At 50.5% G+C, this 16492-nt stretch overlaps 1 protein-coding gene across 22 annotated transcripts in view; it reads right to left on the bottom strand.

The window, feature by feature from the left end:
* MAPT (microtubule associated protein tau) overlaps positions 1 to 16492 on the bottom strand; it is a 122877-nt gene that overhangs the window by 15327 nt on the left and 91058 nt on the right. For 8 of the 22 annotated variants that reach the window (XM_061392209.1, XM_061392212.1, XM_061392221.1 and 5 more), the window contains 4 exons: positions 14222 to 14419; positions 13084 to 13210; positions 11533 to 11586; positions 9124 to 9389 (listed from right to left, as the gene is read on the bottom strand). In XM_061392209.1, coding sequence (XP_061248193.1) covers positions 9124 to 9389; positions 11533 to 11586; positions 13084 to 13210; positions 14222 to 14419 — 645 coding nt within the window. The remainder of the gene's footprint in view (positions 1 to 9123; positions 9390 to 11532; positions 11587 to 13083; positions 13211 to 14221; positions 14420 to 16492) is intronic. The other 14 variants (XM_061392228.1, XM_061392217.1, XM_061392218.1 and 11 more) reach the window with 3 other exon arrangements.

Below are 16492 nucleotides of genomic sequence, written 5' to 3'. Positions count from 1 at the left end.
TTTCATTTTAAATAATGCAAACAGCCTTACCATGGACATCGTTCTACAAGGAGTTTTTCCCATTTTGTGGATCATTTTCATAGCACAAAGTCCCAGAAATACAATTTCTGGGCCAAAGTTATAAATATTCTAAAAACCCCACACACAGTCCTCCAAATGACTTTTTAAAGGGTCGGATTAATTTCTCCTGTGAGCACTGGTGAGAAAGTTTTACTATATTGCCACCAGCATTGTGCAATTAGAAGAAATTGTTTTTATTTCCTTGATTAAAATTAATAGATTTGTATTGTTGGCCTATTCTGCATTTTCTTTGATTATTATTAAAGTTGTTCCTTTGTCCTTTTTTGTTAGTAGTTGTATTTATTTTTCTAGCATACAAATGCTGACATTTTAATGTACTTCCTTTGTAACATTTCTTCCTCTGTAACTTCTCTGGTTTTTTGTTTTTTTGGGTCGTGTCACGGGGCACCTGGGATCTTAGCTCTCCAACCAGGGATCAAACCCGGGCCCCTGCATTGGATGCGCAGAGTCGTAACCACTGAACCACCAGGGAAGTCCAACTTCTCTGGTTTTTAAGTGTAAAAACCATCCCTCATCTAGAGGCTGGATAAATACCTAATTCCATGTCGCCCTTTTCGCCTGCCACCTTACTGATGAAGAGGCCATCTAAAACCCAGAGAAGTTCAGTGACTTTCTCAAATCAGCCACAGAACCACACAGGAATCTAGATCTGGGTGTTCCTGCGGCCACGGATACCTATGTAACAACAGTTTGCCTGAGTTGTCCTCAAGCCTGTTGTCTCATAAGCTAAATAGAAACAAGACTCTCTCTAGGTGAACGGTGATGTCTCTCCTCCCAGGCAGTAGGCGGCATCAGCCCGGGCTTGAGCTGAGATGAGGAGGTGGAACAGGTTTTCTCACCTGCTTCCTAGGGAGTTGCTGTCACTGTCTGCATAATGTCTTTGAATCGTTTTGTCCCACCCTCAAATTTCAAGGAGTCCCACAAGCACTCCTGCTTTGGGGATCATTTTTTATTCATAACTTTCCACCAAATAAGTTCCAGAAGCAGACTTGCCTACTTGTTGCACAAGAGAACTGGAGCAGTTCAGAATAAGAAAGCACATACTTAACACACACAAAATAATAAAACAAGAAAACTGAAAAGACAGTTAAGAGAAGGGGAGGTCATCAGGACTGACAATTATAAGACCGATCATTACATTTAGCTCTGTGGAGAAGGAAATGGCAACTCACTCCAGTATTCTTACCTAGGAAATCCCATGGACAGAGGAAGCTGGCAGGCTACAATACGTGGGGTCACAAAAGAGTCGGACAAACTTAGCAACTAAACAACATTTAGCTCTGAGCTTCCCAGAAGTCAAAGCAAAAAGGGAAACGTGATGGGTTACATAACTCTAATCTGACAAAGAACACTGACCAGTTTTTCAAGGAGGATAGCCTTGTTTTCTGTACTAATCCTTACAAGAAAGTAATCAAATGACTCAAGAGACATGAAGCAATAATACAATGTGCAACAGACACAGAAATGTTTTCTCCAGGCTTCTTCTTGTTCCCACAAAAAAGGCAACAAACTTTTGTGGGATTTGGCAAGAGACATAAGGACATTTAGCAAGCAGACCTGAATTACTGTCAGTCCTCAAATTAAGTCAACACCCTTTACAGAATGGTAGATTTACAGAAAGGAAGAATAAAAGGGCAATAGTTGGCATTATGAAATTGGAATCCTGAAACTTAATTTCTCAATTAGAGTAAATGTGTGACATTGAGCCTCAGCTCCGGGCGGACACTGCAAATAGCCAAAGGGAAAAGCAATGTTTTGGAAGCTCCAAATTTTGATCCAGGAGACCACTAGTCAAGGGACAAATTCCTGTGGTCGGGGTTTGACCCTGGAGGAGAGGTTGGGGTGGCATGAGGCCGGGAGCAGGTCCATTTGGGTTTACTCCATTTCCTGGAGAACCCGAAATGGTTCCAAACCCACATCAGATCTTGTTCTGGTTCTGTTTGGGCTCAGATTTCTCGAGGTGCTCCAGATGGCCCAGCCCTGCCTCCACCCTCGGCAGCTCCCAGGCTGGCCAAGTGTCCTTGGGCCGCCCCTGGAGAGGCCTGTCTCCAGCAGTGTCTTGTGCTGGGCCCGGCTTGGCCTCACCAGGATCAACAGGCCCAGTGCTGAGGACTGGGGGCTGGGATGTTCTGGAGGGAATCTAACCTGGGGAGAGCACTGGATACCCACAGCAAGCCTTCAAGTCCAAAGTGGTCAGCTTGAGAACTGACACTGGAGATCGAATATTAGAGGAGACATTTCCATAGACAGAGGAGCCTGGCGGGCTGCAGTCCAGAGGGTCACAAAGAGTGGGGCGCGACTGTGCAAACAGAGTGCCCCTTTGCAACTGTTTATACTGCTCCTTTAAACAGCGACTGATCCAAGACGCTTTAAAATGATGGAATTTATACAAGATTGTTTTTTGTAAACACAGATGCTGTGGACGGGGAGAGACGTCCAGAGGGTCTCAGAGTTACAAGGCTGCCCCCCAGGAGGGGCCCCGCCTGGTTCTGCACAGCCTGACACCTCAGATCAAGTTCAGTTGAGTCCCCGGCCCTGATCCAGGACAAGCAAACTATCCTAGGTACAGACTCACTTTATTTACTCTGCAAAGATGTTCTACACTTGTACTTTTCAAAAGGAGACTTGAAACTTTGTCAACAAATATAACGATTTTTTAAAACACTGTAGGGCTCCAGAGCCAGACACTTATAGCATGCTGTTGCCATCTTGTGGCCATCTGGAACATCGCAGCTCAAGCCTGTCCAAGCCCTGCAGCTCTGATGGTTTTCAGTCCTGCATGGGGGGCCTTCGCATCCCAGCTCCTGGCTTGCACATTCTCAGAGGAAGTGACTTTAGCTCCATCTGCTCAAAGCCAACCAGACCACGTCCCATGCTCTGGTCATGACTCTGCAATTCCCTTTTCACCTTGGAAACCACAAGTATCCCCGCAGTTCTCCTTACCTGGCTGTCTCAGCCCAGATGAACTCCTCTCTCACTCTGGGAGGTACCTGGGACCTCTGCTCTCCACTGACCCCCCAGAGAAGCTGCTGAGGTTGGTGCTGCCCTAGCCTCGGCTGGGCCCACACTCACCTTCTTATTCAACACCCTCTCCGAGACTGACTGTGGAGCCTGAGGCTCTGCCGGGGGTGGGGGTGGGGGGGTGGCTGCCCTCCACTATCCCTTTGTCTTCTCCATCCTCTGCTGTCCGGACACAGGAGACCCAGCAGGGACCTCCCTCTGTCAGCTGTTAACTCTCCAAAGCTCACATGTAAACAAACAAAGCTCCACCCTAACCCACACCCCTCTGCCACCCCAGCTGGTGCCAGTTTTAGCTTTATTTTGCTTTTGTTCTCAGTATCTCCAGGTGCAGTTTCCCAGAAGTCCTCAGTCTGTGTCCCCAGCAGTATATGGCGGTGGCGGGGGGGGGGGGGGGGGGGGGGCATGCGGTTCAGGCGGGTACGAGAACTGTCCTTTTAAAGACTTGATGATGGTCCTAAATAAGGATCTGTCCTGTCTTCTCCGCTTTGTTGGTGATAATTGTGTGCAACACTCCACAACGCAGGTGATCCTCAGTGTGGAGAACCCTCAATGGTGCAGCAGGCTCCTCCCTCCTGCATAAGCTTCCCTGGCCAACCTCTCCTTTTGCCCCTGCTTAATCAGCTCAGTGTCTCTCTCTCCTGCCTAGGCCTTGGGGTAGGAACTCGGCACAGGGCCTGGCACTCAGAAGTGCCCCAGAAATGCTGGTTGAATGAATAAAGGAAAGAAAGAAGGAATCAGTTTGTGATGCTATTGTATGCTCCATTTTCTAAATTTATTTCTGTCTTCTCTTTGTGTATTATTTCTTTGCTTGTATTCTTTTTCTCTATCAATAAGAACATAATTTATATGCTGCAGTTAATTTTTTTTAAATTAAAGCATTTAAAATGATGAATTCCTTCTAAGTATAATTTGGGGGCATTGCCACATAATTTATGGCATTTGTAACCAAGACATTTGGAAAAGGCATTTTCATTTCTAAACTGAATGAGCAGTGACAAAGGAAAATTTGATTTTTGAGCATTTGTGGTCATGTTAACAAGATGCATATAATGAAGTTTGTGTATCACACTGAGGTTAGAAATGATAAGCAATTTCTGCTTCTCTATATTTATATGTATTTTTCTTTGTGGACTAAATAGATTATTGACACATCTGAACTCTTAACAACAGATAAACCCTTTTCCTTACAGTTTGATTCCTTGTATTTGTTCATTTTTCCTTTTCAATTATATGAACTATGTTCTTTTATTAAAAACATAGATATTTTACTAATATCTACTGTGACACTTCCAGTCACAACTGTATTTCTATCCAGTTTTTTTTTTTTTTAATTCTTTTTGATTACACTGCATGGCATTTGAGATCTTAGTTACCAGACCAGTGGAAGTACAAAGTCTTAACACTGGACCGCCAAGGAAGTCCCTCCATTTTTTTTTTCTAATTAGAAATGGTTTCACTGTAAAAAATTTAGGAAGAAATGTAAAAATAGAGGAAAAGAATCAGTCACAATTTCTCTGAGCCACTATTAGCGTTTTGTCATATTTGTCTTCTATACACGGCTTTTATACAAGTGGTAGATATAACCTACAAAATTTATACAATTTTTTAAACTTATTTATAGTTTTTATAATTGTAAAAATTATCTTCAAAGATAATTATTAATGACTGCAAATATTTTATAGTATGGCATCACTATTATTTCTAATTTAGACTTTTGAGTTGTTTTGTTTGGCAATTATTAATAAAGCACAATCTGCATTCTTGTGCATGAAGCTTCTTCTGAATTTAGAGCCTTCTTTCTTTCCTTGATTTTGAGTATACAGCATTTACTGTACATCAAGTCTGAAGCCAGAGGGACACAAAGATCTCAAGGTGACCTTCAATCTAGTCCAGAGGAAGGGGATATGAGATCCTTCAACAGACCATTGATTTAGCAGAATTAAACTGTGAAAACTAAGAATAATTCTTTATTATATCCAAAAGACTGCAGGGATTCGCACCCTCCCCAGGATAGAAGGATGTTAATTTCATATCGCTTACACCTGCAGTGGGTCCTTTTTGTTTTTGTTTTTTTAGGTGTTTTAAATGCTGGTTCTTTGTGTCTGAACTCCCCCCTCCACGATCCCCCTAAGAATAGCACTGGGACAGACTCTGGGGAGGGGGTGCAGGACCTAGGGCCTGACCTGGGCTGGGTCTGAGTCGTCTGAGGAGCCAGGTCCTTGGAATCTGAAAATAGCAGGAGGGGCAGGACCAGAAGAGGGGGAAAAAAAAAAAAATTAGTCCCAGATCCAGGGCTCGTGGGAGGCTCCAGCAGTCAGGGTTGAGACCAGAGGTCAGTAGGTAAGAATTCAGGGACAGGGGTTTCAGCCTGGACTGCTGAACCCCTGGAAACCCCTGGGGTGGCCCCCTTCGAGACTCTCAAGGTTCATGGTAAGGCTCTGGCACTAGGATTTTTTAAAAACAAGTTCTGTTTTCTTTTCAAATTAATTTTATTTTAGGTTGCACTGGGTCTTGGTTGCTTCGAACGGGGCGGGGGCTACTCTTCCTTGCGGTGCACAGGCTCTGGGCACACAGGCTTAGTTGCTCCCTAGCCTGTGGGATCTTCCCAGACCAGGGATCAGTACCCATGTCCCCTGTATTGGCAGGTAGACTCTTATCCACTGTACCGCGAGGGAAGTCCAGGCATGAGGATTTTTAAAAGAATCCTTCCCCCTCCCTACCCCAGATGATTCTCCTTTGCAGTCACAGGAGAACTTCTGCTCCTTCCTCCCCTTCCCAATTCTGGTGGATCCAGCTGGTTAGGTTAAAGTGGCCAAGCGATTATTTGAATTTTCCTTTAAAAGTAATTTTGTTTTGGACTCTTCATGTTCACTGTAGCAAATCATGAAATCAGAGAAGAGTATGAAGCAGAAAACAGACGTTTTACATTTTTTTTCCAACCAGCAACAGTCTAACATCAGTTAGACTGATGTGCGCTTTTCAGTCTCTGCAGGTTTATAAACCTGTCCTGCTCCTCCGCCTTCAGCGTGTCACCTACTGAGGAAGTTGGGTTATTCTTCAGTCTCTTGAAGTGTTGTCCCTTTTACTGTATATGCTGGGCCAAATAAGAGGCCACAGGGACCCAGAGATCTCACAAGGACCTCCAGGGACCTTCAGTCCAGTCATTTTTTCTTTTTAATTTTGGCTGATCTCGGTCTTCGCTGTGGCACGCAGGCCTCTCCTGTTGCCACGCGCGGGCTTCTTGTGTTACAGGGCACAGGCTCCAGGGTGCACTGGCTCAGTAGTTGAGGCACACGGGCTTAGCTGCCCCGAAACATGTGGGATCTAAGTCCCCCGACCAGGGATCCTCTGCATTGGAAGGTGAAGTCGCTCAGTCATGTCTGACTCTTTGCAAGTCCATGGATTGTAGCCTGCCTGCCAGGCTCCTCTGTCCATGGAATTGTCCAGGCAAGGATACTGGAGTGGGTTGCCATTTCCTTCTCCAGGGGATCTTCCCGACCCAGGGATGGAACCTGGGTCTCCCACACTGCAGGCAGACTCTTTACCATCTGAGCCACCAGGGAAGCTCTTGGAAGGTAGATTCTTAACCACTAGACCACCAGCGAAGTCACCAGTCAAGTCACCTCAAGAGGCCTTCTGCTTGGATCGATCCCAGGGACCTTTTTTTCCCTTTTGTTTTCTTTTTTTTTTTTTAATCTATTTTTTTGTTTTTCCTGGAGATTAATCTGTTGATCTTGTGGTTATGGCTCAGGTTTTCTTTGTTTCACACAGTTTTCTAAGTTTTGCAAGGAATTTACCAGGACGCTGTTACTCCCCTTTTGGCCACTTCCCCACATCTCCTTCCCCAATAAACCCCAAGAAAAGTCCACCTTTCTCCTTTCATCGTCAAGTCTGTAGCTGTGGACAAGCATCTGCACCCACGCGGTACAGCCATAACCTGGGGGCAGCCTCTCCCTTTCCATCCTAAGCATGAGTCACTGGCCCTCAGGCCACCGGACTCCTCCCCAACCACTGCATCCGGCAGCTCGGGTGCGAGGGGCGGGTTCCTCCCTGCTTAGCCTTGTCACTGCTGCTTCAGCAGGGTTTCGAGCACGGGGCCAAATGCTGCCCAGACCCTCCAGGCCGACCTCAGGTGAACTCGGGGATGACAGGGTGCAGCCCGGGCTGGGGGAGCCAGTGTGTGACAGAGCCCCACGGGCCGGGAGTCGCTGCCCATCACAGCCTCCTCTGGCCGCGAGCGCGCTGGTCACAGCCCCGCGGTCTTCTCAGTGGTTCAGAGCTGGCCGTGTCGGGTTTTGTCTTTCAGTTTTCAAAACAGAGGCGAACACTCTGTGCCATGAAACCCCAGAGCCGGGGGTGGGGTTCAGATGCCAGTGGGAAACGTCCCATCACCTTGGAAACCCACTCCCGGTCAGCTTCAAGCCAGTTGCGCCAGAGCCCCCCCATAAGGAGACAGGCAATGTGTCTTTAAGTAGCACAGCAAACACTGCAGGGAGGTCAACACTGCTCAGGCCCAGCCTTGTGGCCCAAAGACCCCAAGAGGCACCCAGACCTCCCTGCTGGGCAGGACCCAAGGATGGGAAAGGGCAGCAGGAGGCTCTGAAGCTCCACGGGGATAAAGGGCAGGGTTTCAGGCAAAGGCCACTGACATGGACCAAAGGCCTCTGAGACCCCTCCCTCCACAGTGACCCAGGCCCCAGTCAAGAGTGATTAATAAAATCAGGAGCCTGGGGGGCGCTCTGGACTGAAGGGACACATTGGCCCTTGCCCACCAGGAGGCGCTCTGCTCCAGAAACAGTCCAGCTGAGAAGGCTCAACACAAGAGGTGGGGGGGAGGGGATGTCCTTGTCCTCTGCTCCCCACCACACCCTGTTCTCCCTGCTCCATCCCCCTCCCCGGTGCTGGGGGGCAAGGAGCGTTGTCATGGTCTGAACTGTGTTCCCCAAATCCACAGGCTGCAGTCCTAACTCCCAGTACCTCCCAACGGGACTGTGTTTGGAATAGGGTCTCTAAAGAGGTCATTAAGTTAATATGAGCTCACTGGGGTGGGCCCTAAGCCAATAGGACTGGTGTCCTTACAGGAGGCGGGACTGGGACATAGTGACACCCAGAGAGGGACCAGTGAGGACACGAGGGGAAAGCAGTACCTGCAGGCACATGAGACAGGCCTCAGAGGAGACCAGCACCTTGACCTTGGACTTCTGGGCTCTATGAGGAATTACATCTCTGTTGTATAAGCCCCCCAAGTTCGTGTTAGTTTTTTTTTCTTGGCGGCACCTAAGTTCCCCAACCAGGGATCACACCCATGCCCTCTGCAGCAGAAATGTGGAGTCTTAACCACTGGACCACCAGACAAGTCCCCAGTTGGTGGCATTTTGTATGTCAACCCTAGGAAACTCACACAGTGGGGAGGGGGTCAAAGAGAGGAGGAGGGGTCCAGGCTGTGCCCACATCCCTCCACCCAGGCTCTTGGAAGCTCATTTTCTCCACCTTTGGGAGACCCAGAGATGACGTGAGCACCCATTTGTCCCTGGAAGAATCAGTTGTTCAAAATGGTATCACGAATTTCCCCAGAATTGGGACCTAAACACATGTTCAACCAATGCCAGAGACACCCGCCTGTACACTGGTTGTCTCATGGTCTCAACCACAAGGAAGCTGGGGAACCCCCTGCAGGCACCCACTTTGAGAACCCCCAGGTCGTGGGGCTACCACGCTGTCACCTCTGATCGATCCCATCAGCAGGGGCTGAGGTGACCGAGGGAAGAACCGGTGCTGTCTCTCCACTGAGCTGGCACTGACAGCCTGCTGGTGACCCCAGCACAGAACTGAACCCTAACCCACAGTCTTTCCTTCAAGAGGTCAGGGAGGGGCCTATGCTATGGGGCGGGGGCGGGACGCAGGCTGGTGGTGGGAGCAGAAGGGCTCCCCGTACCTTCCCCATCCCGCCCAACCCCGCCATCCCCGCTCCGGGCGCCCCGGGGCAGACACACACACAGCCAGTCTCGCATACGCCCTTACCTTGCCACCTCCTGGCTGGTGCTTCAGGTTTTCCGTGGAGCCGATTTTGGACTTGACGTTCTTCAGGTCTGGCATGGGCCCGGGAGCGGCCTGCAGGCGGCTCTTGGCTGCAGACGGCGACTTGGGGGGAGTGCGGACCACCGCCACCTTCTTGGGCTCCCGGGTGGGCGGGGTCGGCAGGGAGGGGGTGCGGGAGCGGCTGCCCGGAGTGCCTGGGGAGCCGGGGCTGCTGTAGCCGCTGCGGTCCCCGGATTTCCCAGATTCACCTGGAAAGGAGGGCGGGCGTGAGGCCAGGACCCAGAGGGACGGGAGTCAGAAAAAGGGTCTCTGTCCTGCGGTCCATTCCCTGAGTCAGGGCTGGACCAGGCCGGTAGGAACAAGGTCGAAAGTTCAGTCAATCCGGCGGGAGGCTGCCCTTGCCTCCATTTCTAGAGAAATGCCCCCTCTTCCCAGCCTCATTGCTTTGGGACAAAAATATCCTGCTTCCCAGGGAAGCAACAGAGTGGTCGCCAAGTACCACTCAGGACTACTTCCCAGAGGGGAGCAACTCCGCCCAGTGGCCCTGGGGTCGGGAGCGGCTCCAGCCAGCTGAGTGATCTCAGACAAGTCACTTTCCTTCTCTGAGCTCAGAGGAAATAAATATAATGCCGACTGACAGGCTGGGCAGGGATACCTTGGCCTTTGCCCTGAATAAGGGTAATGCGATGGTGGGCCAAGGTCTCATCTGTATCCACTGGACTCTTTATTTTTTAAATTTATTTTTAGTCGGAGGGTAACTGCTTTACAGTGTTGTGTTGGTTTCTGCTGAAGGGCAGCGTGAATTAGCTATAAGCATAGGAAAAAACAAAATACGTATATCCCTGCCCCACATCCCTCCCCTCCAGGTCATCACAGAGCACTGAGCTGAGCTCCCTGTGCTATAGCAGCTTCCCACTAGCTGTCTATTTCACACATGGTTCCACTGGACTCTAACCACAGGGTGAATTTTGAGCTGTTCATCAAGTTCAAGGCCCCTTCCCCGCTAGACCCCTATCCAACCTCCCAACTCCTCTCTGGTACCTGGGTTCCAGAATGGTATGCCTGCATCTTGTCCATCAGTCCCTGTCTTTCGAAACAAGCCATGTCGCTTCACAGCCGCCCTGCCCTCCCCAAGAACGCCCTCCGCGAAAAGGCGCTGCCGGGCAAATAGCAGTGAGCCTTTCCGGACACAGGGCAGAGGCCACGCCCTCCAGGAGGGCTGCGGACGCCGCCCCTCTCCCAGCTGACCAGCCCTGGGCTCCTAACACGTGTCTCTCCCTGCACTCTTCAACCCCCTGTCACACTTCCTGGTTGGCTATTCTGTCTGCCTCTTGGATTCGTGTTTCACCAAATGTGGTCCAGGCACTCCTGCTTCGGGATCTCGAGAGCCGCCAAGGCGGCGGTGGCGGTGGCGGTGGCGGTGGGAGGGGGTGGGACCTGTAAGATACAGATTCCGGGGCCCCGTCTAGGCCGGATAGGATAGAATCTCTAGGGGCAGGGACTGCAAAACTGGTGCTTCCCTTTCTCCCAGGGATTCTAAAGCAGACTCCTGATTCTTGATTCTTGAGCAGGATTCTTGAGTCTGAGAGCCACTGGGCTGGACGCTGTGCCCAAGTGGCGGCCTCACTCCCCTCCATTTCTGAGGGGCGGCCGATGCCCCCCACCACCCAGGAACCATGTGTACCAAACGGGAACCTGCTGGGCCCCAAGCAGGAGAAAGGGCAGCTCTCTGCAGGAAGCAATGTCTTCTCTTGTCAAAGAGAGGATGAGCACGAGGTTCTTGGTTGAATCTCCATGTCTGTTGGAAACTCCTCAAGGAGTCAAGCTCTGCAGCAAGAGGACAAGTAGAGCCTCCAGGCTCAGAGGCCCCTGCCCTCTGCCCCCTGGCACACAGGCTGCCTGGTAGACCGGGTGGTTTCCCACCCTTTCTGTGCCACTGAACTACAGAGTGACCTCAGGCAAGTCCCTCGACCTCCTTCCCTAAGCCTGTGTGCTCATCTGGAGAACGGCGCCAGCGGCCGGAGCCCACAGGACAGGATCCCCACCACTCGCCAATGCAGCTTCCCCCTAACCTGATTAGGGCCGGTCCTAACTCCAGCACCCGCATCAGCTCAAGGCACCTGCTCCCCTGGCCCCACCCAGAGCCCCCGGCTGATGCCAAGAACACGCAGGATTAGGATCAGGATTGCCCATTGGACAGACACATCTGCACAAACCACTCGAGAAGACGAGCAGGCATTCTGCCTGTTCCAACTTCAGGAAGCCTACATTTCAAAAGCAGGTCCTCCCGGCTCTAACCCCCTCCCCCCTCCCCCCTCCCCCCCCAGCCAACCAACAAGCTGCACGTGCAAAAGGCATGACCCCAGCTGGGCGAGGCAGGCTCAGAATTACCTCTCTCAGATTTTGCCCCTGCAGGGGGTGGTTTTTTCTGCACCTGCATGGTCGCTTAAAAAGAAAAATCCACAGAAAGCCTCATTATCATCAAGCTTGAAAAGGCCTCGATGAGAGTTTTTGTTTTTTATGCAGCAGGTACGGGGGGGGGGTGGGGGGGGGAAGGTGGGAATGGGGTCAGGGAGCAGGGGCACGGGCTAGCAGGAAACAAGGTCGACCTGGGGGGCCCTGTCCTCTCCAGGGCCGTGAAGATCCAGAGAGAAACATGGGTTCTTGCTTCTAGTTATGACTCCAGTTGCATGAATCAACTGGCATAATGTAAAGTGAAGAAATGCAGGATCAAAATCATATATGAAATCCAGTCAGGAGTCTGTGAGTTCCCCTTGTATCATATGTACTCTATACATGAGGAAAAACCCGGGCTTCCCTGGAGGTCGAGTGGTGAACAATCCTCCTGGCCAATGCAGGGGACACGGGTTTGACCCCTGGTCCAGAAAGATCCCACATGCCACTGAGCAAATAAGCCTGTGCTCTGCAACAAGAGAAGCCACTGCAAGGAGAAGCCCATACACAACAACAGAGTAGCCCTCACTTGCTGCAAGTAGAGAAAGTCCGAGCGCAGCAAGGAAGACCCAGTGTAGCAAAAACATAAATAAATAGGAATTAAAAAAATAAATAAACCCTATGGGAGAAAGTCAACCAATGGGCCTTAGTGAGCGGGTATCCATGCAGGCCCCACCCTATAGCAACCTCGCTAAATGCCACGGCCAAGATATGCAGGAGACCAGGACTCTGGGCAGCCACCCCTGGGGCCAAGGAGCAGCAGAGACCCTGGGGTGCTGGCCCAGGCCTCACACATAGGCCGCCTAAGACCCACAGGCCCCCTGAGTGCTGCCCTGGATCACACCCTGAGTCATGCACAGGCTAAACCCAGGTGCCTGGGACAGTCAGTCGTCAGGGCAGTGGGAAGGGTGGACTCAGCCTGGCTGTCCCCACTGGAAGCAAAATGGCTCGACTGAAGCCGTGGCTGGTACTCAGAACCCAGTGGCTTTTACTCACAGGAGCCCAGGAGACGGGCCCAGCCTGTGAGTGCTCAGCTAAGACCCTTAGGTTCTGTCAGAAGGTCCCTAACATCCCAGCAAGTTAGCAGGCGCTGCCCGCTATGTGAAGTCACACATAGTGTCCCACCCCTCATTAGGGGCTGAAAATCACCTCCCAGGTGGCGGGGAGCTGGGTGTCGCGGGATTTGAGAAGCTCAGAGAAGCCCCTTCTCCATCAGTTTTTAGTCAGTTATTAGTATTTTCCTCATGCTTAAAAGTCTGGTGAGACTTAGTCATGCAAACTCTCAGAGCCTCAATTTCTTCATGGTAAAAAGTGGGGATTCAATATCTAGCTCAGAAAATTAAAAGAATTAGAAAATGAACATTTGATGCTTCCTGAACCACAGGCATCAGTTGGCTACCAGAGGTTAACCGTCAGGGCCTCCGTGGCCAGCTCTCCCCATCCCCACCCGCCAACTAGGATTCCAGAGGAAGCCCTTCTCACCAGTACCTGGCGAGGTCTTCGGGGTGGGAGTGGTTTTTGCTGGAATCCGGGTGGCGTTGGCCTGGCCTTTCTGGCCTGGAGGGGCTGCTCCCCGGGGTGTGGCAATCTTCGTTCCAGGCTTACCATCCGCCCCCTGTAAACCAATGCACAGTAGAGTGTTTTTTTTTACAACTGGGAAGGGTTTCTGCCACCTGGCATCAATGCCAGCTCCACTCTACCAGCTTGACTCAAAATGAGGCTATGATTGGGGTGACGCTCTGCCAGCCAAATATAAGTGTCCCTTACCATGACAAAGATACACAAATCCACAGCCCCTCCTAAACTCCTGAGTACCATTTCCTCCTGGACGAACTGTTTATGTGAGTAACCTGCACAAGTGGAGCCAATGTATTTCATAAAAAGTCAACAGAGCTCATAGCAATGATCAGAGTCAACATCCACCAGTGTCGGCAGGCAGGACGTCTGCAGACTTCCTACACCATTCTCTGACTCTCTTAGGGGGGTTTATCTGCCTGCTGGTGGTTGGTTTCAGAGGCACGTGGAGACAGTTTGTTGAACCTGACCGAGAGTGCTAAGCTAGTCCCATCCTTCCATTCTCTCTCAAACAGGTCTCGGGGTTCAGTAACGCCTCAGGTGTGCTAAGAGCCCTTGGCGGTGAACACCAGCATCAATTAGCAGATGGGCCAAAGGTGGAGCACAGGTGCACAAGCAGGGTCAGCTGACCAGGGGCAGTGACCTTGACACACAACACAAACTCAAAAGAGAAACTGACATGACCCGGGGACCACGAGATGGTTCAGGAGGGAGTGAGCCACTGGGACAGGTGTGGGTGCGAGGGCTGCTGTCCAACCCAAATGAGGGCAACCCGGGAGCATCCCCGAGTTACTAAAGCCGGGAACAGACCAAGGAAACCCACAGTGATTTTCAAACCAGGGTCCCCTCCCATGCCTTACGGGATGACGGGGAGTTGAAAAGGATGGTCCTGCGCCTCCTTTCCCCTGTTCTAACCAGAGAATTTTAACTGTTTTACATGATGCTTCTAGGTGAGAGCTTATCTAAAGAAAGGTCTTTGCGTCTAGAAAAGCATACTTTTGAAAACTACAGCAGAGCAGCCTGATTCTTTCCAAAGGCGGGTTCCTCTTACCTTGACTTTCATCTCCTTTGCTCCAGAATTGCCAGTTCGGGGTGTGACAGAAGAGACGTGTTTAGGAGAGGAAGATGGCTCTGGGCACACGGCAGGGCTGGAGGGTTTGATCAAAGGGTCTGAGCTACCAGGAGTGGGGCGTTTGGGGCTAAGGCAAGGCCTATTTTTCAGGGTTTTAGCGGAAGAAGGTGTGGATGGCTTAAACATAAACATAAATAAAATCAAAATAAAAGTCAGCACATGGGAGAAAGGTACAAACTGAAAAAGGACACTAACTAAAAACAAATAAGGCAGGTAATGGTTTAAAGGCATGATCTCCAAACCATGTGGATCATTCACCCTTAACAGTCCTTATCAGGAAGACCAGAAAGTGACCATGAACTTGCAGTCATTCATCAGCTAATGCATATACTACGATGCTAGCATATGACGTACATTATGAAACTTACATATGGCAGAGCTGGAGAAAATGACAGACGTGTTGGTATGTTCTTTCTCCAGCCCACTGGATCTATTTCAGCTCCGCACTTTGGAGACCACTGGTTAAAAGGTGGCTCGCACCCAGAGAGTCAATGGAGATCGCCAGAAGTATATGATTCTTAGGATGTTTCTCCAGAAAACATCTCCAGTGTGTCATGGGTCAGCAGTGCCCCTGGTTCTGCTCAATTCCAGGTGGGGAGCTCATGCTGGCCCCCTAACCCCTCTCCCTCTTCCACTACACTGATAGAATCGTCCTTGCCAACATCAGGACTGTACCTGATTAGGCAGGTCTTAAGGATTCTGTCTGATACCACTTAGAACACACACACACACACACACACACACACACACACTTACTTTCTGATTAAAGTCTCAAAACTAAACTGTCTGGTAAATCTCCCCCCACCCAATATTTTTAAAATTAAGTTTTCTTGGAGTGTAGTTGCTTTGCACTGTTGTTAGTTTCTACTGTACAGCACAGTGAATCAGGTATATGTATATATATATATGCCCTCTTTTTTGGATTTCCTTCCCATTTAGGTCACCACAGAGCACTGAGTAGAGATCCCTGAGTCACACAGTGAAACTGTTAGTTGCTCAGTCGTGTCCGACCCTTTGCGACCCCATGGACTGTAGCCTTCCAGGCTCCTCTGTCCACGGAATTCTCCAGGCAAGAATACTGGAGTGGGTTGCCATTTCTTTCTCCAGGGGATCTTCCTGACCCAGGGATCGAAACTGGATGTCCTACATTGCAGGCAAATTCTTTACCATCCGAGCCACCAGGGAAGCTATACAGTAGGGTTCTCATTAGTTATTTTATACATAGTATCAATAGTGTATTTATGTCTATCCCAATCTCCCAAAGTCTGGTAAATCTCAGTCAGGCCACTGGTTACTCTTGAGTACGATCTACCTAATGAAGTAGCCTAGGTGGTGCAGGTGGCCAATGGGAAGGTGTCTGTGAGCTGGACGACCTCACAGAGAGGAGAGTGTGTGAAGGAGGGTGGACAGCACCTTGGACTGGGATACATGGCCCTGGTGGAGGAGGCTGGTCTGGGAGTGGGAAGGGCCATGCCTTCAGGAATAAAACCAAGAGGCCAAGTCCAAAGGTGTTCCAAAGGGGAAGTCAGAGCTACAGAGGAGAGTCCTGACCAGAGACTTGTTCATTACCAAGATTCACCACTAAGGTGGCTGAGGCTCTCTCTGCAGCCAGCCTGGGAAGGAGTGTAAGAGGGACGAAGCAGGGGTGGGAGGGGAGCGATGCGGGCTGAGGCCCGGGGGCTGCTAGCAAGAAAAGCTGAGGGTGGGTACTGGCAAGCCAAGCCTTCCTTCCCCAGCTTCACAAGGTCCCCTCCGCTGGCATTGCTCCCTACCTAGGTTCGTGACAGATCTGACCTCTTGCTGCGAGGCTGTGAGCAACTCCAGGGCAGGGACAGCTTAAGAATGGATGAATGAACAGAGAACAGGATTCCCCTGAATGGGCATCCCGATTGGCAAGCAGTTATTGCAACTCCCTCCCACCCTAAGTCCCTGCAGTAAGTACCCTCAGCTGCCCCACTGGGGTCCTGTGATGGCGAACCCCGACTTCCTCCAGGGCAAGCACTTTGCGCAGCCACCCTCAACACACAAGACCAAAGCCTAGGGTTTGATTCTGCGTCTGGGAACTCCATCAGTCCTCCAGGACGGATGAACACCCAGGAGTTTCAGGCAGCATAGATGGGGGGCCTTTTGGATGCCTATAAGAAAAGCAGGCCTTCATCTGGGGCCCCAGTGAGGTTTTCCTGGAAAAAC

Source organism: Bos javanicus, chromosome 19 (assembly GCF_032452875.1).
Source record: "Bos javanicus breed banteng chromosome 19, ARS-OSU_banteng_1.0, whole genome shotgun sequence".
NCBI classification, from domain to species: domain Eukaryota; kingdom Metazoa; phylum Chordata; class Mammalia; order Artiodactyla; family Bovidae; genus Bos; species Bos javanicus.
This window is presented reverse-complemented; position numbering and strand designations above follow the sequence as displayed.